Source organism: Vulpes vulpes, chromosome 1 (genome assembly GCF_048418805.1).
Source record: "Vulpes vulpes isolate BD-2025 chromosome 1, VulVul3, whole genome shotgun sequence".
Taxonomy (NCBI): Eukaryota; Metazoa; Chordata; class Mammalia; order Carnivora; family Canidae; genus Vulpes; species Vulpes vulpes.
Genome location: NC_132780.1, coordinates 103064365 through 103083998, shown reverse-complemented (window position 1 = coordinate 103083998; position 19634 = coordinate 103064365). Strand labels below are relative to the sequence as shown.

Here is a 19634-nt window from a genome sequence, read left to right as displayed (position 1 = left end):
GAAGATAAGTAATGATAATACGAGTGTTTAGATTTTAATTACAACATCTTCTTAAAGAGGATTTTTATCTTTTTATTTTTTTAAATATTTTATTTATTTATTTATTCGTGATAGAGAGAGAGAGAGAGAGGCAGAGACACAGGCAGAGGGAGAAGCAGGCTCCATGCCAGGAGCCCAACGCAGGACTCGATTCCGGGTCTCCAGGATCACACCCTGGGCCAAAGGCAGGCGCTGAACTGCTGAGCCACCCAGGGATCCTCCTTAAAAAGGACTTTTTAAAAGAAATAGTCATCCTTTTATAAAGCTAGTTACCAGGATGGTTTCCAAAGTTACAAGAAGAAGACAGAGCATCATTGATGAGATAATTCATATAATGAGATTGGTTTTCAGATCTAGTCTCAATCTTCACAATTTCTAATCAGATTCCATGTAGCATAATATTGTATCACAAACACCAGTGGTTATAGCAGTAATCTTAGCTTAAGTGCCTTTCCCTTTGAAAAAAAAGAAAAAGTGTAAGTAATTTCCCCTCAATATTGTAGAATATTTTAATACCTTGTTTACTGTTGTGTATCTCCAGGACCTGCCCCAACACCCAAATGTAGTGGACGCTCCACAAATAGTTATTAGATGAAATGAAAGAGTCGTATGTCAAACTGTGATGATACTTCTGTAGCTTTAGAGTTTAACATCATCCATCTCCTCAGTGTCCTCCTCCTAAGAAAATTATTTTTAAGACAGTTATTTAAAAAATGAGAGATCCCAGTAATAAGCTTATATATGTAATGCATAGTATAATTATCCTTCTGGCATATTGCTCCCCGAGACTTAAAATAACCGAGCAGAAATGAGTACTCTAGGAAATGTTGGAAACATTTAAATTACTGTTTTTTAACTATGACTCTTACCAGCAAAAAGGTATAAACTTTTCTAAACTGCTTTTCAAGGTCGTCCTCCAAAGCTTACTCAACCTCCACCTCCTCGGGACAGCAATGACCTCAAAAACACTACAGCCCCTCCAAAAATTGCCAAAGGTATGCTTCCTTTGTAAGTATGAGAATTTAGTATTCCCTGGATTTGTGGTATAATTTTCCATAAATAAAAGTGTTATAAAATATTTTAATCAGGTTGATGTAGATGAAAGAGTAAAGAGGTTTTAAAACTTTTTCTAGGTCGAGCCCCCAAATTTACTCAACCACTACAACCTCGCAGCAACAATGAGTTTCCTGCACAGACGGAGCAAACGACGGCCACTCCCGATATCAAAAATACTACCGTAACTCCAAGTGTGACCAAAGGTATGCAGATCCAGAAATTAACTCCTGTCACGTGGTAGCATTTTATGTTGTTTGTAACAAATTTTCAGGAGCATTTCCAGCTTTCAAACCCTTAGTTTCTTTTCCTCTTAACTGTGTTTCTTAAGAATAGAAGAAACTTTTATTCCTCTCCAGAAAGGAAACTGATTGCATTGCTCTGATTTCTCTTCTCTGGTGTCATGTAGAATTGTTCTTTAAATATTTAGAAATGGCTGCTGTATTCTGGGTCTCCTCTTGTGATCTTTTCTCCCCACCACAGCTAAACACAAGGAGTCTCTCTAGAAATAACTAAAACCATAGCAGGAAACAAACCTTTTTCCCCCCTTTGGTTACAGATTAATTCGTTGGATAGGGAATTTGGTGGCACAAAGGGAAGGGCGGGGGGAGAAACCAATTTGATGAAAACTAAGGCTTTTTTTTTTTAAAAAAGTACTGTGAGTTCATGTATTCATTAAAAAACTTTGGTCTTGGGATCCCCGGGTGGCGCAGCGGTTTAGCGCTTGTCTTTGGCCCAGGGCGCGATCCTGGAGACCCAGGATCGAATCCCACATCGGGCTCCTGGTGCATGGAGCCTGGTTCTCCCTCTGCCTATGTCTCTGCCTCTCTCTCTCTATGTGACTATCATAAATAAATAAAAATTAAAAAAAAAAAAAAAAACTTTGGTCTTTACTTTGCAAATGTTTGCAATCTTAGTTTTTTCAGATTATGAAGATAAATGAAGTAGACTTTATTTTCACATTTTATTGGTGATAAATAAGGCATTAACACACAGGAAGCATAGTACTTTGATTTTACTAGTTGTTGCAAAACAAAATTTCAACTGAATTTGGAAAAAAATCATCAGTGTCACAGAGGAATGAATTTCAATGTTGGCAGATAAAGCCAATTTTTGAGACCGTGCAGAGAAGAGAAAGCAATTCATCCCGAGGTAACCTGTGCCACACAGAATTTTATTCATTCTCAGTTTTTAAAAATTTGCCTGATTCAAGATAACACTCTCCAACTTCGCATATGTCACTTATTCCCGTATCTTCTAAGGTACATTCTAAACAGACCACTTTCTTTCTCACGCTGCTGGAAAAGCTAAAGAGAAGCAAGACTTCTTAGAGACGAGAGACCCCAGTGTCCTACAGAACTTACCGTTGTGTTCTGTGTGAGCAGAGTCCCGGACCACGTGCCTGGATGGAAAAACCGTCATTTAAAAGTATTGCTCGTCTTAAAATCTGATTATAGAATCTTAAAATCTCAAGACTAAAAGTGTCCTTGAAGCATTTTCTTCCATAGCTAGGATTTTTGTAAGCTTCAAAAGAATGACAAAGAATGCACAGGTCTTTTCAGTTAAAGACCTCATGTCTCCTTCTCCCTGGACAGTGGCATATGGGCTTTTTATTATGTTTCAAACCTAAGGAGATTTTTTTTAAACTTCCAATTAAATCAGACTGTCTACCTGAACGTGAGTGTTCTCTTTCCAGTTTCACAAATTTTAGGGATACCGCACATTTACTTTTCCGAATTCTTCGTGCTTTCTAGAAAGCCTGAGTCCTGATTTCTCTTTTATGTGCTCCTCCTTTTCCAGTTTTACATTCAGGCTGAGAGCAATGCTGGGGAAAATCCTATCATGATTAGACTCGTGCCCCTGTAACTTCTTGACTCCTCCACACGTGGAGCCCCAAGCACCAGCCGGCCAGTCTTTCTATTCTCTGGTCAGCCCATCTGTCTGTTCTCAGACTTCATATTTTTCAAAGCCTTGACTCAGAAATTCTTTACTCACTCTCAGTCACCACTTCTACTTTTCAAAGGAGGTAGCAGGTAGAAGGAAGCTCCCTATTTGTGGAACTTGCCAACGCACCTGTGCCCTCTGTCCACTGCGTGGAAGGGGGGATTCCTAGCACTGGCTGGGCAGGCCCGCTTTGCACCCTGGTTCCCACCCATCCAGCTCCTCAGAGGCCCCTCGCCCTCTCCTGTATCCACTGCCTCTTTTTGGGTACGGTATGAGGGAGCGTAAGATGCCGTGGGTCAGGCCCCGCAGTGGCTGGCGCTTAGCCACCAGCAGGATCAGTGTTGCTGCTGTCGTCCCCGTTGCCACACTGGAGGCACCAGGCTCGAAGGGAAGCTGATGTCTCAAATGACCTTCGGCAGACCATTTTCTGTGTCTGGGCTGGGACTTCCTTATCTATGGAAGGAGATAAGGGGATTGGGTGATCTCCTGGTGCAAGCTCCTTCTTGCAGGCCGAACTTTGTCCTTTCCTGCCCTGTTGATGCACATTGCCTTTTTCATACTTAATGTTACGATGTTACCTTCCCAGAAGTATTTCCCCCACCAAGTTGCAATGTCATTTCCAGTGGCTGGATAGTGTTTGACTATGCGAAGGATACTATGATGCATTTATTCCCTTCCATTGTTGGGCATTTGGATCATTTCCAGTTTTTCGCTCTTTTGCAGCTACAGAAACAAACCACTTTAAAAATGCGTCTTTGAATGTTGTCTTAATTTTTTTCCCAAGAATAGACTCCATATGTGGAATTGCCACATATCCCATATTTATACGTACTGCCCCAAAATGAAACAAAGTATCATTTAAAGTCACATAAAAATAACTTTCTTGGTATCCTGTCTAGCGTTATTCTTTTAAATATTTGCCAATTCGATGAGTGGAAATAGCATCTTATTCTTGTTTTAACTTATGTTTCTATGATTACTGGTGAAGCTAACATGTCGTGGTCACTTGCATCTTTTAATTGTATTGCTCATTCATCTCTGCTGTTCTGTTGATTGCTTTTGACTTGTAAATTCTGTAATATATAAATTACGGGAACCCTTTATATCAGATATTCAGAACTTCCAAGTTTTTCATTTGTCTTTAAGTTTGTCTTGGTGATTTAAAAAGTCACGAAAAATTTTAAGTGTATGCAAAGTTGAAGTCAATAGCGCGATAGACTTCACGTTAATAGTCAAAGCCTCTGCCGTTAACCAAGACAGGCCCACGCTCACTTCATAAATAATGTGTATGGTACTTTCTGAAATAGAAAAGCTTTGAAGGATGACAGGGGTAATAACTTTCCCACTTGTACTTCGTGACTCTGCCTCTGGTGTGTTTGCAGATGTAGCCTTGGCCGCGGTCCTAGTCCCAGTGCTTGTCATGGTGCTCACCGCTCTCATCCTCCTAGCAGTGTGTGCTTGGCATTGGAGAAGCAGGTTGGTACACAAAGCAGTTCGCCTGATTGATCCAGGAAGGGGTGTTTCCGGGTGTGAAATAGAAACTAAATATAGAAAGGGCACCGGGGCGGGGGGGGGGGGGGTGGCTCAGGGGTTGAGCATCTACCTTTGGCTCAGGGCATGACCCCGAGGTCCTGGGATCGAGTCCCACATCGGGCTCTCCACAGGGAGCCTGCTTCTCTCTCTGCTGGTGTCTCTGCCTTGCCTCTCTCTCTCTCTCTGTGTGTGTGTGTCTCTCAGGAATAAACAAACTCTTAAAAAAAGAAAGAAACTAAATATAGAAGGTGAAGTACTATCCACCTTTTTTGAGAAGAGTTAAGGTAGTTATTAAGGTAAAAATACATTTGTTTCATGAGTTTATATCTGATTTTAAATAATTCATTTTAATTTAGAAATTGGGAAAAATAGTTAATTGCACAATAAATTATATAGTTAATCAGGAAAAAAACATTTATTTCTCCTTTCCATAAAAAATAAGTATGTTCAGTAACACAGTGGCTAAGTTTCCTTTATTGTACCAGGACCTGCTTTACGTGCTGGAAGATACACATTGATCAGAACAGTCTGCCACATAGTAGGTGCTTAACTAATATTTCCTGAAAGAATTTGCATGAACTCCTATCTCCCAGGTGCTTGGCAAGGCTGACTGATAAGGAGCCATGATATGGCTTCAAGAGTTATTTTTGAGGTGCTGGGGAGCACAGATGTGAGAACCAAGAGCATCATCTGAAGCCTTTCTGCAGGAAGAAGTAATCCTCAAGTTTGTTTTGCCTTAAAGAGAAGGTTGAAGGAAGGTAGAGGCCAGCGCAGCCTCTGTGCTTGAGTGGGGGTAGGCTTGGCCTGGGATGGTGCGGAGGAGGGACCGTGGAGCTGCACCTAGGCCTGGATCGGGAGGCTGCGGGGAGACAGATGGGGCTTCGCTCTGTAGGTGGGCCTCGCCCTGAGGAGGGTGGAGCAGATGGCCCGTCCTTAGACCCCAAGGGCTGGCTGACCACTAGGGAAGGGGGAGGGCTCCAGGATGACCGAAGTTTCTGGTTCGTGCAGTTAGACCCGTAGAGATGTCGTGAGTGGAGATGACAGAGCAGGAGGGACAGGTTTGGTGGAGCAAGAGCATGACTTGATTTATTCACTGAAATATGTGAGCTCCTGCCTTGGGCTAGGGAGTGATCCTGTGCTGAGACTCGGGCGGAGAGCCCCAGAGCTCCCAGGCTGGGGGAGGATCAGAGTGGGAGATGGTCAGCGGTGGTACTGACCGTACGGCGGGGGCCACGGGGGAAGCGGAAGCAGCAGGAGGATCCTGGATTCATGGTCTCGGGAGGGCTGTCTGGACAGAGGGCCAGCAAGTTACTGTGAGAGCAGTAGGGAAAGGAGGGACAGGGGCTCTGGGAAGGTCCAGGGCAGAAAGTTCCAGGTGCTCTTGGGGACCTGGGTAGAAGCAGTAGTAACAATGAGGACCACAGCAATGGCTCGTTTGTATAGACAATTAAAGCTGATTTTAGAGATTATTGTGTTTTACATGGTTCAATTCATTGTAACCTCAAAACCACCTCCAAAGCAGGTCCTGTCTCACAGAAGGAGTGAGACCCGGCCTACATGACCTGTCTGAGGTCACCCCACCCACACAGCACAGCAGGGCTCAGGCCTGTGAACCACTGCTGCCCTGCGTGTGCGGTCGTTAGGCAGTCAGGTCTCGTCCACTTGGGTTAAGGCGTAGGAGGTGAGGATTGGGGAGTCAGGTTGTAGGGCAGGTGGGAGGCAAGTCCTGAGGTCAGTTTGGGCTGGTGCTTAAAGGACCCTGTGGAGGGTCAGATTCTCGGGACACAGGTGGAAATCACACCTGTTCAGGACAAAACGTCTGAGCTGCAGAAGTGAAGTTCTAGGAATGTGGGTAAGGGCTTGTGGGGTGGCTCAGGCGGTTAAGTGCTGCCTTTGGCTCAGGTCACGATCCCAGGGTCCTGGGATGGAGCCCAGGTCAGGCTCCCTCCCTCTCACTCTGCCCCTCCTGCAGCTCATGGACGTGTACACATGCACGCTTTCTCTCTCCAATAATAAAATCTTTAAAAAATAAAAAACTTAAAAATTAAAAAAAAAGAATGTAGTTGAAATTTCTAATGATTGGCTTCAGGAGGAGATGCGTGAATGGGGATATGGAGAATAGCTGGGAGGAGAATAATAAACAGAGCTGCAGCCTGCTGAATCCTTGACCCACGCTAAGCACGCCTGTTCTAAGCACTTTACGTGTAATAAATAACCTGAAGCTTTGTCACTTTAGAGTATATAAAATCTTTTTAGTACAACCTTTGGCTGATAATCAAATGGTTAATTTCTTGTCCCAGCCATATAAGGTGTCTAACTTCCACTTAAGAGAATATTTTTGGTTTCTGTTTACTTTTAAGTTTTAGGATGATTTCAGGATTTTCAACATGTACCTAATTATTAAACCAGGCTTTTAGTGTTGCTTTTACATTCTAGTTTTTAATTAACAGCTTCAGCACCTACCATCTCTTCCAGAAATTTTACATTATCCTGTACTTTGAAAAAAAAAAAAAAAAAAAAAGACCTATTTTAAATCCAGCCAGTCTTTAGAGTGAGGAAGATTTTCATGTCAAATAATAAAAATAATGTCTTATACTGGAGAAGAATTGTTTTTAAGTAGGAAAAGCACAAAGCTGAGGCTCTCTTGAGAAAGCCGCGTTTGAGATATTGAGCAAGTCCTGTAACTGTCTTGTCCTCATTCATACACTAGAGTAATTTCTGCTTTTTCTTTAGCTTGCAAAGCATCAATTTGCATTATATTTGAATTCTTGAGTCAGAACATGTCCTTTTAAGGCTCTTTGTAGATAGTAATCTTCATGGAGAGGAGGGAGGTTTCTCCTGGGTAAGATATGTCCAAATTCTGTGAGGGGTGGACAAGGGACAGTCTTCATTGCCTTGGCCTCTCAGGCCTGGAGCATCCTGTTCTCACTCTGCCACTTGTCACTGTTGTAGCTTTCATTGACCCAAGCTGGGATGGCCATGGGAATGAACTTGGTGCAGTTACAGAGAACGTGACACTTTAAACTTCTTAGGGGCAAAAGACCACGGAAGAAGGATAGAAAGTTGGGAAAAAGAGCAATGCCGAAGCACATGTGGGGATTTTTTTTTTCCATAAATTTTGTGAATCAGCTGATTTGCATAGTTTGTATCTGAAACCAAAACAGACCTAACAATAACTTTCCCATAAGAAGCCACGTGTCACCCATGGGTCTTTGATTAGATTCCTTTTGTCTACATACTGAGCCTTTCTTATTCCTTTATCCCTTCACCCCTTGAGTGGGAGGTACCTTGGGTAACAATAATTATCTCAGGAGGTAGTTGTTTAAAACTCATGGAGAGTCCAGAACTTGAATGTCAGCAGTGGCAACTTGGAAAGGTGAATGAAATAGAGGACCCTGCCGAGTAGGTCAGCAAATGGAAATGTGTACTCCTGACTAATTATTAACTTTAGTGTTTATCCTAACTTTCAGAGCTGTCTTACTTGGGAACTCACTGTCTGCTAACATGTTTTTTTTTGTATTTTTCCAGAAAGAAAAAAACCGAAGGCACCTATGACTTACCTTACTGGGACCGGGCAGGTAATTCAGGGCTTTGCATCCCCTTCCATCAGAGGGAATCCACACCTTGCGGGTGGCAGTAGTGAAGGAGGAAAGTTGTCTTCAGGCCCACATAAACTCCCCGGCACTTGTGAGAACAAATGGTGTTCCTCTAACATTCGGATCATTTTTACTCTTCTGGAAAATCTCTTTTAGTCAACAAGTAATGAAATGAAAAGTGAGGATTTCTTGGAACATGCGCTCTGTTTCTCTCTCCTGGGAAACCTGTGTGGTGTGTCCCATGGATCTGTTTTTCTTGAGGAGACTGGCTCTCTGTGTGGCCTGTGTGAGCACTGTGTAAAGAGGTTGTGGTCTTGGTAACACGGTGTGTGTTTGTCCCTCTGCTGGGGGTACTTTCCGAGTATAGTCTAGCAGTTGAGGAACTGTCAGGCCTGCCGTCTCTGCCATGATGAGCTGTTGTTTTCTGAATTCCTACACTGTGTGGCAGGGGGCAGGTGGTAGCAGGGGATGCCAGAGGCCCCCTATAGCGTCCTATTTTCCAGTCTGGCTGGAAATAGAAGGACTGGAATAGAAGGCAAAAGGGTTCACTGCTGTGACTAGGGTAGAAGAGACCACGTGCTGGGGGTAGAGCCTGTGTTGCCAACGCCCCAAGGTAGATCATGGGAAGTATTTCTTCAGAAAAACTTACTAAAAAAACCAGCCTACAACGGACAAACAGATATCTGGCTGCACTTTTATAGTAGTGATTTGCTTCTGTATATGCTTTTGATAGAAATTTCTACCATGCTCTGCATTGCACTAGACATCCTATCAAAGAAAAAGTAACAAGCTTGAACAACTTACAGATTTAGAACAAGAACAAACTAAACCCAAAACTACCAGAAGGAAGAAAAACAAAATGGAGAATGGGAAAATAGAGAAAATTGGGTGAAATCAAATGTTCTTTGAAAAGATTGACAAGCTTTTAGTTAGATGGAATAAGAAAAAAAAGATTCAAACCACTAAAAGCAGAAAAAAAAAAAGTGCAGGCATCACTATGATTCTAAAGAAATAAAAAGGATTAGGAGAGTATTATGAACAATCATATGCCAAAAATTGAATAACCTAGACGAAATGGACAAATTTCCAGAAATATAAAACCTACGAAGAATGAATCACAAAGAAATAGAAAAGCTGAATAGAGCTGTAACTTCTAAAGAGATTGAGTCAATAATCAAAACTCAAAAAAGAAAAATCCTAGCAAACATTTAAAGGAGAATTAAACCTTAAAGTTTCCACACCAAAAAAAAAAAGAGCTGTTCACACCAGTAACTGAGCCAAGTAGCAGAATACAAAGCATGTTAAATCCGTTTCATTTCTGTGCACAGTGAACAATCTGAAATTATAAAAACAGTTTCAGTTACAGTTGCGTCAAAAAGAATAAAATACTTAGGAGCTCATTTAACCAAGGAGGTAAGAGACTTGTACAATACAAACTATAAAAATTGCTAAAGAAATTTAAAAAGATACAAATGGAACCACCTCCTATGTGCATGGGTTGAAAACTTAATATTGTTAACATGCCAGTACTACTACCCAGAGCAATCAACAGATTCAGTGGCAATCCCTATCAACATGTGTATGGTACTCTTTGTACAAATGGAAAAATCCATTCTAAAATTCATATAGAATTTTAAGGGACTCCAAATAGCCAGGACAGTCTTGAAAAAAATAAAACTGGAAGATTTTACAGTCATCAAAACAGTGTGGTACTGGCATAAATATACACTAGTGGAATGGAGAGCCCAGGGATCAATGCTCATAAATATGGACAAATGATTGTTGGCAAGGGTGCCAGGACCATTGGGGAAATGACAGTCTTCAATAAATGGTGCTGTGAGAACAATGAATGTCCATATATAAAAGAATGAAGTTGAACTCCTTTTTAACACCATTTGTAAAAATTAACTCAAAAGTGGGTGAAAACACCAAAATGTAATATCTTAGTAAGACTAAAAAAAAAAAAAAACAAAAACAAAAAACTTGATGACAATGGTGTTGGCAATGACTTCTTAGCTATGACACCAGATGCACAAATTTCAAAAGAAGAAATAAAATAGACTAGATGCCTGGAAATGTAAAATTTTTGTGCATCAGCATATATTATCCACAGCATAAAAAGGCAACCCACAGAATGGGAGAAAATATTGGCAAATCCCGTATTGGCTAAAGGATTAACATCCGGAATATATAGAGAACTTCTAAAACACAACAACAAAAAGCAATTCACAAATGGACAAAGGACTTGAGTAGACTTTTCTCCAAAGAATATATACCAGTGGTCAATAAGCACATGAAAAGATGCTCATCTCTAGGAAAATGAAAACTGTGAGATAACACCTCACACCCATGAGGTGCCTCCTCTCGAAACTGAAGACAGGAAGAGTTGGTGAGAATGTGGGGACATTAGAACCCTGTGTACTGTTGGTGGGAACGTAAAGTGGTTCAGGTGCTGGGAAAACACAATGGCAGTTCCTGATAAAACGAACCGTATGATCCAACAGTTCCACCCGACAGAATCAAAAGCAGGGTCTCAAAGAGCTACTTGGAAGTCTGTTTTCATAGCAGAGTTCTTCACAACAGTTAAAATGTGGAAGCAGCCCAAGTGACCATCAGCTGACGAATGGAAAAACAGGATGTTTTATTAGATACATACAATGGAATATTTAGCCTTAGAAAGGAAAGATTTTCTGTAATAGGCTATGAGATGGATGAAGCTTGGGACGTTACACCAAGTACAATAAGCCAGAAAAGACAAATACCGTATGGTTCCACATGGATGAGTACTTGTAGGAGTCAAAATCCTAAAGACCCAGAGTAGAACAGTGGTTGCCCTTGGTGGGGGGAATGAAGAACGAGGAGTTACTGTTTCACGGGCATCACAGGTCTGCCTTTTAGTTTTACAAGGTTAAAAGTTACAGAGCTAGATGGTAGTGGTAGCTGCACAACAGTGTGAGCACCCGACCTACGCTTAAAAATGGTTACGATGGTAAATTTTATGTATTGTGTATTTTATCGCAATAAAAAAAAAACAAGATTGAACATAGAGGCGGGTTTGTTTAGACGTGTTACAGAAATGGCTTCAGTGCACCAGGGTTTCTCCTGTAAACAGTGTCATCCTGTCACACAGAGGTTTGTATTTAATGGTCTTTCTTGCTTGCAATCACCATGAAGGTTGGTGGAAAGGAATGAAGCAGTTTCTCCCTGCCAAATCGGTGGAACACGAAGAAACCCCCGTTCGCTACAGCAGCAGTGAAGTTAATCACTTGAGTCCAAGAGAAGTCACCACGATGCTGCAGACCGACTCTGCAGGTAACTGTGGCCTTGGCGCGCGGGAGAGGAAGACCCGGCTGCAGGTAGCTGCGAAGTGCTGTGGGACCTGCTGGGTCTTTTAGCTTTTCCATATGTAAGAGATGAACTATCGGCTGGAGGTAGAACTACTTTTTAAAAGGATGACCTTGAGAGAGTCCTTTCTGGTGCCTTAGATGGTCTCCAGAAAACATGAGCATGCACTTCTCGTAAGATTTTATTTATTTACTTCAGAGCGAGAGAGAGCATGAGCAGGGAGCCTGACCAGAGGCTTGATCCCAGCACCCTAGGATCGTGACCTGAGCAGAAGGCAGCTGCTTAACCAACTGAGCCACCCAGGCACCTCCTATGAGCGTCCGACTCTAAAAGCTCTGGGCAATTTTACCTGTTTACCTGGAGTTTTGAGTGTTAACAGTAGGAAAGACGGAGCGAGCCATAACTGTATTTATCCTATTAGTTTAGCACACATTTATTTTAAACGTCGTTCTATTTGAAAATACTATTCTAATAATGGAATTTTTTTTCACCAGTGAAACACTATTTGTAAATCTGAAGAACATATGCCAACATTTTAAGATTTCATGAATGAGGCTCTATGGCATATTAATTTCTTATGAGCTACAAGATAATGTTTTTAAGTTTTTACGTTGGTTCCGGTAGAGAAATCTGTAGGTCTGTGTTGATAGGAACAAAAGCGCCATAGAGTGTCCATTTTTGGTGTAAAGCTACAGCCGCCACCCCTAAATTGTATGATCCCTGTAGGACTGGGGTAACTTTTCTGTTGTTTCTGTGACATCCACAGAGTATGCACAGCCACTGGTGGGAGGAATTGTTGGCACCCTTCATCAGAGGTCTACTTTTAAACCAGAAGAAGGAAAAGAAGCAAGTTATGCTGACTTAGATCCTTACAACTCCCCGGTTCAAGAAGTTTATCATGCCTATGCCGAACCGCTGCCAATTACTGGGCCTGAGTACGCAACCCCCATCATCATGGATATGTCTGGGCACCCCGCAGCTTCCGTTGGTCTTCCCTCGACGTCCACTTTCAAGGCTCCAGGGAACCAACCCCCCCCAGTGGTGGGGGCATACAACACTCTGCTTTCCAGAACTGACAGCTGCTCCTCCGCCCGCGCCCAGTACGATACCCCGAAAGGCGGGAAGCCAGGTCCGAGTGCCCCGGACGAACTGGTGTACCAGGTGCCGCAGAGCACACAGGAGGTATCAGGGGCGGGGAGGGATGGTGAATGTGATGTCTTTAAAGAAATTCTCTGAAGGGGGTGCTGCTTTTTCTAGAGCATCGTTTTAAAGCACATGGCCTTTTTTGTGTGTTAGTGGTAGTAATATATAGAATGTATTACGTATCTGTCACAGATGTGGTGGGGAAATGTGATGACCGAGGTACAGGGAACTACTTACTAATCTTGCCATCTTGCTTTAAAAGTGTTACTGTGGCAGCTGCCGCTGCTTGCCTGTTAAATTTCCAACATCCTGTTTGTTACTACTGTAAAACACTATTTTTAATACAGAAAAAGCTCCCTACTATGCACTTCAAAGAAATTAAGAATCACTGAGAGTATTTATTACCAATGCTGCAGGTACGTTCATGAACTCCAGAGGTGGCTCTGTAAGCCAGACTGGCAATAACGCACGGTACTGTTCTTGAAATGTCTAATGGCTTGAAATTTTGCTTTGTGAAAGGTGGGTAGTGTCCTGAGTTCTCTTCTATTCCTCTATTTCTTATGGATTTTTTTCGAAAATTAGTGATAGTCATTGTTTTGATGGCAGTCGTACACTCACTTGTCTTACGAAGCTCTCTGGGTGGAAACGGACCCGTAAGGGGCAGGGAGTCTCCACTTTCTGACACGCTGAAGAGCTTTAACCCTTAATAGTGACTTGGATTCCTCCCTGCTCGTTCTGTCTGGGGCCAGCCCCACTCTTGTTGTGGGGTTTTTTTTTTTGAGTGAGGCTTGCTTTCTCAGCCTCGCGACGACTCTAATTTCAAAAAGCTCGAACAGCGGTTCTAGCCCTGCTCCCCCTTCGTTTGTTCCCAGGCGAGAGGTGTCTGTGCGTGAACACTGAACAGGACCCCTTGCATTTACCACCGTGAGAAGCAGATTCCTTCCTCAAAAGTCCTAAAAATTACCTTTAAAAAAAGGATTTGCCCTCTTTGAGATTTTCCTTTGAACTTGAATGTATTTTTGGTCAGAAAGCATTTTTAATTATCCACAGTGAGGTACTGAAAGCCAGCGTGAATTCCTCAGTTTTGAGTGTGCTCACCTAGGGAACAGATGGATGTCCTAGTATCCTTGCCGGTGAATACGGATGTCTTATTCTTGATGCTTCCAGGCAACTTCCTCATCACCCATTTGCCCAGAACTAGCTTTAGATAAGTGACAAAGTCCTGTACAAGTGATCAGGCCCTCGCATAAGAATCAAAATCTTAGGCAAGAAGAGCTGGCCCTAGTACTAAAACATATAATTTGACATCCCCTCTTCTATAAATCTTAGGTAATTTCCCTTTAGGTTCTAGCCATTACTTAACGGCCTCTGCCCCCAGATTGTTTCCAGAATTTGCTAGATTTGCAAAAAGACAGTGTTCGTTTTGCTTGCCTCAGTGTATCTGTATCCTAAAGCACTGCTTCAAAAATAGAATTCTTTCTGCCCTCCAGTACTGTGATTTTTTTTTTTTTTTTTTTTTTGGTGTTACCTTGATTTGCCTTTGCTTTTCCAGACAAACTTTGAGGCATAATTTTATTCATTGAAAAAATATATTGTTTCAAAATATTTGAAACAAAAAGCACAGATGGTGAACTTTTATTAAGACACAAATGTGTGTAGCACAGGTATTAACGCAGTCATCCCCTTTCAGGTGCGAAGAGAGTAAACCAATTTATTTTTTTATTCATCCTCCATACACAATAATTTCCCCAATCACAGGCCTGTTTGAGAAGCTTTAAGAGAAACGATTTCATTTTCCCAAAGATGCTTGTTCTTTTTAATTTTGTACACCTGATTTTTAAGAGGTCAGTGTTTTCTTAAATGATGCATATTTTTGCCACTATGCGTCCTTGAACTACCAATGATTTTTATAAGTTTTTATTGCTTTTTATATTTTGCTTTCCAAATGAAGAGCTGAGCCTGATATAGTTGTTCTGATTTTGTACTTTTAGTTCACTTGTTTTCATATTAGAGTTTTGTTTTTGTTTTTGTTTTTTAACTACATATATCTGATGCAGCTTTGGAGACAATCAACTGAACATGTGAACGTAACTTTTACCACCACCCCCCCCCCCCGCCCCGCCAAATTCCCTTGAATTTTTATTCTTTGCTTGAAACTGGTTTGTTGGATGAATTTTTTTCCTGTTAGCACAATTATAAAAATAGAATCAGACAGTGGTACAGCAGGTGCGGCCCTTATAAGCTTTCCTAAAATCACACTGACTTTACTATTACATGACCTTAGGAACCAGCACAGTTAAAGATCTATATTTTATTAAAAGCTGCAACACTAACTGGATCCTACTGTATGTGCAGAGTCTAGTCCAGTTATTTAAATTCATGTTTCACTATTTGCACTTTGCATTGAACAATGGGTTTATCAGCTGATGCAGTGGTTCGTGTAGAGAATTTATACAGCACTTGAAATTATGGTGTCCTGCGTACTCTTGCCCACCCCTGCCCCAGCAGAAAATACACTCCTCTAAACCTGAAGAAAGCCTGAACTTCTTTGCCTTGGCTCCACACTGACACCTGGAGAGCAAAAGGGCTGGGAAACACCAGGTCAGATGACAAGAACTAGGAGTGAAAGGCGAAAACTTTTTAAACCCTTTTAAAGAGAAATCAGTTAAGCTCTACCTTTAGAAAACTGCTTATTAGCTCTGCTTTTCTGTTCTGAACTTGAAGTCCCTAAACTGCAAGTCTAATAAGAGTTGGATAGTTATGAAAAAAAAATTTTTTTTAGATCAACTGGCACCAATTCTTATTTACTCCAATTTGTGACTAGGTTTCTTTTTTTTTTTTTTTTTTTTTTGGCACTGGGAAAGGTGAAAGCAAAACATATTGGAAATAAAAATGGCTTGAGTGTCAGTGATAGTCTCCCCGAATGTACTTTTCTTACCTCGGCATGTACTGTAGTCACTCGGTATTTGTATATGTTGCTAGAATGTAGATTGTATAAATAGTGAGATTTTAACGTGTTCATGTGTTTTTAATAAATTGTACATATGTGTCGGGCTAAGAGTTTCTTCTGGCTTATGTGAAGCCACGCTGAGGTTTGTAGCCTCAGCTCCTACTGTAAAAAAATGCCGATTTCTCAAGTTGAGCATCCACCAGATACCGTACAGCCATTATTTCAGTCCATAAACACTTGAAAATGCCACCTGGGGTTTTTCACTTTGACTCAGCCAAGACCGTCTTTGTAGCCTGAATGAGTCCACCCACAGAATCCCAGCCGCCAGGCTGCAGCGTGCAGCTGTGTATGTGCGGGAACTTTCCACCTCCGTTACAGGGGAATCAGCTGAAGCCACGTAGACATGGGTTCAATCAACTACGAGGCTTCTCCCCCCTTACGCTGCGCTTCACGATTTATCCCAGTGGCTGCTCTCATATTTTGTCTCTGAGACTCAGAGAGGCAGACTGGTTTTCAGGAACACTAGCAGTGTCTCTCCATGATGATTATCGCTCAGAGGATAACAAGTCCTTCAACTCTTACCTCTTCCGAGAGCTGTTCATTCCATCCCTCTTGTATTAAGTGAGAAGAGAGACGGGTGCACGTTTGTTGGACAGGCTGGTTTTGACTTGTCTGCATCCAGCAGGACTCTTCTCTGATGCACCCTAGGTAGCCGGGTAAGCCTTCCCTTTGAAGATGGGATTTCACCGTGGACAAGTGAGATTTTTCACGGAAGGACCATTTAAATCCAAAAACAGCCTGAGGAGTCTGAAGGATTTACCTACTGTGCCGTATTCATCTTTCCTATTTCAAATAGTAAACTTCCAAATTTTAACATATTAAGGCAGGCAAAAGATGACATTTAAGAACGGTCTCCTTGAGGTGGCCTAGCTCTGCTTCTTTGTATGAACTTTAATGCAGCCACCAGACTTTAGTAATTGTATTCCTAGGTTGTTTACTCATCTAGAATTTCACATGTAGCCTGTTTCCTCCACCTTAAAAACAAAAACACCTTTCATTTACCAGATTACTCGTTATAATCTGGTTTACTTAATTGCAGGGGAAAAAAAAGCTTAATGAAACCATTATGATCTTAGATTTCATAACCGTACCTACTGCTATGGTCAGGCCTGCTTTAAGATTCAAATCCGTTTCCTCCGGTTCAGTAAAAAGGAACTCGATACTTGCCTAAACCGGTTCCAGTTTGCACAACCACGTGGCCATTCCCCACCAATTTACAGTAGCCGAATCCACCACCAACTCTGTTCCGAGTTTGTGGTGGTCAAGCTAAAGCCCCTTACTTGGACGTCACATGCCCTCAGAAGTCAAAGATGAAGTAACTATTAAAAAAGATGTTTAAAAACACTTCAGAGAACTAAGGTTGTTTTAAAAACAACACAATCAAAACTTCCCGGATATCTAAGCATATCTTCTTGGTTTTTATAAATTAAATATATTCACAGAAATTAAGCTGGTGGTTATGAATCACCAGGCAGCAACAGACTGACTATACACAATTTTTTGACAAGTGCATCCAACATATTTAAAAATAAACTAAAAATTGCAGTATAAAAATAAAACTAATACTGTTAGCATCATCTGCAGAGTCTGTAGGGTCAATCTTCAGTCAAGTTGATTACAAAGTTTTTTTCTAGAATGTCCTTCAAAAAGAGCTGCTCCGCTGTCACATTGTGATATGCGTTCTAAAGAAGAAAAGTAAAATAAAATCACCATCTAGCCCAATCTCAGGATAGTAACAGCAATAGTGGGATATACTATCTAAAAAGCGTCTGACGAAAAAAACTCAAGTGAACAAGTGTACAGGTCTTTTTCCTTGTTCCTTCCCTTGCTAGAGTTTTCCCTAAAGCCCACTGTTTCCACTTAAACCATCCCATAAAAGCACCCCCTCATATCATTCCCAAATCATGAAGTCAAACTAAAGACCAAAATTGTAAGTCAAAATGGGTTTGTCCTTTAAGCACCTGAAATGCATGTTTAAAAAAAAAAAAAAAATTCAGTTCTAGGGACACCTGGGTGGCTCAGCAGTTAAGCATCTGCCTTAGGCTCAGGGTGTGAAACTGGAGTCCCGGGATCAAGTCCCATGTCGGGCTCCCTGCATGGAGCCTGCTTCTCCCTCTGCCTATGTGTCTCTGCCCCTCTGTGTCTCTCATGAATAAATAAAATCTTTTAAAATAATAGTAATAATTCAGTTCTATTGACGATATCCTCATTTTCCTTAGGAAGCTGTTTCAATGTTCTGTTATTTAGATCACTAGAAATCCCACAGGTGCTACAGGAAAAGATGAGGGCTGAAGAAAAAATGATCCTGAAGTATGTCCCACGATGGGGTGGGAGACGAGGTAACCTATGGTCTAACCCGAGTAATACCACTTCCTCGGCGTATGTAGTATGTGGGGATGATGACTTAAGGGGACTGATTACATACGATATGTCCACATACTGTACAGCAAACCATTCATATTTCCCTATTAAAAATGTAAAGATAACATTTAGTCCTATTACTTGTGATATGCCACTAACCTCAGCTGGACAACAACTTCCCATCCAGTTAAAAACTCTTAGAGATCCAATCACCACCACTGATGTTTTCATTCAAAAGAAGCATGCTCTATTCTAAGTGTTTGTTACCTTTCTGACTATGAATATTCCCTCATGGAGTTAAAATGTTACAGACTTCCTCATATATGCTTAAAAAAAAAAAAAAAAAAAACCTTTGAAAAACACAGCAAAAAGCTACATCATCTTCCCAACTCCAAATTTACCTTCTCCTTTATGGTGCTTGCAGTGCACAGTCCTCTTAGATAAGTGTCTCTGTTCCATGGCCATGCTTTTAAGTGAATTTGAGATATTATCAAGAGCAAGCTGCCTCTAGGTGTAGATTTAAATAGTTCAGAGATGATGTCAGTTAATAACTATGTCCTTTTCCCAAGGGTCTGAGGCCCACAGATTGGAATTACTGTGCTAGTAATGACCCTAGATATGAGTCCCAGTTTCAGCTCGTGGTAGTTCTTGGTAGAGTTAAGCAGCTCTCAGACTCTCGAAACCTACTTCCTCAGGGAAAACAGGGGCTTTCTGACTCTAAAGGTCAAAGATTACACCCAAGTGTGTGTGTGTTACCTTATTCATCAAAGACATGGTCGCGTTCCCATAATAGTGTAAAGGGCTCTTGAGGTCAGAAAAATTGTATTTAAAACCAGCAAGGTGAACTTCGTGACATATGTGAAAGGCCAGCGTGATGGCAATAATTCCTGTTGTTGGGTGTTTGGGTTTCTGGGGAGGGAAATGAAAAAAAAGTGGTTTTAAAACTCAAACAAGATCCTTGTTTCCAAAGCATAGTTGGGTGACCTCATTGTACAAAACCAGGACTTCTGAACACTTATTCAGGTGAGAAAAACCTAAGTTCAACCCTCATCGTGTCTAAGGCCCAGGCCCCAGTTAATTTCCTACCCTGAAAAGCATATAAATGTGACTGAAATCTTAGAAAATCTTTCCGATACACCTCAACTGCAGTATTAGCCCGGGGGACAACTATCCAAGGAAGAAACACTGAGGCTCAAGGAGACGGATGCTGCTGCTACCCCAACTTTATAAAACATGCGGAGCCAAGCTTCCTGTACAAAAAGCAGCCTGAATTTTGAACCTGTACATGAAACGTAAGGTTAGTTTGCTAATGGATGGAATCACGGTAAAAGGCTTCATTCACATAAGCCTTAAAATAGATCGCTTTTATAATAATTTAACCAGCTCTAAGGAAAGACTTGTCAATTTACTTCAATGACAAATAGTAAGATTCTAACTTCCATAGAAAATAAAAATTCCAGATGTATACATGGTAAAGTCAGTGGAGACTGGACCTTTATCAACTGAACCCACACAAGCATCCCCATCACATATACACAGCTCCTGAGAAGGCAGTGACAAATGTTTGACAGGCAGTTTTTAATTCTTACCAGGCTGCCCTTCTAAGGCAA

General features: G+C 41.5%; 2 protein-coding genes across 36 annotated transcripts in view; one reads left to right on the top strand and one right to left on the bottom strand.

Moving 5' to 3' along the window:
- The window catches only part of DCBLD2 (discoidin, CUB and LCCL domain containing 2), an 86529-nt gene extending 70818 nt beyond the window's left edge, over positions 1–15711 (top strand). The window contains exons 11-16 of the mRNA XM_072721316.1: positions 948–1034; positions 1173–1298; positions 4419–4512; positions 8098–8147; positions 11340–11477; positions 12277–15711. Coding sequence (XP_072577417.1) covers positions 948–1034; positions 1173–1298; positions 4419–4512; positions 8098–8147; positions 11340–11477; positions 12277–12746 — 965 coding nt within the window. The 3' untranslated portion in view covers positions 12747–15711. The remainder of the gene's footprint in view (positions 1–947; positions 1035–1172; positions 1299–4418; positions 4513–8097; positions 8148–11339; positions 11478–12276) is intronic.
- The window catches only part of ST3GAL6 (ST3 beta-galactoside alpha-2,3-sialyltransferase 6), a 54872-nt gene continuing 49575 nt past the window's right edge, over positions 14338–19634 (bottom strand). For 34 of the 35 annotated variants that reach the window (XR_011994473.1, XM_072721384.1, XM_072721441.1 and 31 more), the window contains 2 exons: positions 18781–18933; positions 14338–17345 (listed from right to left, as the gene is read on the bottom strand). Coding sequence is in view for 33 of the 35 variants with exons in the window: in XM_072721384.1 (XP_072577485.1) it covers positions 17259–17345; positions 18781–18933 (240 nt within the window). In the remaining 2 variants the exon portion in view is untranslated. Of the gene's footprint in view, positions 17346–18425; positions 18934–19634 lie in introns of all 35 variants that reach the window. The other variant, XR_011994457.1, reaches the window with a different exon arrangement.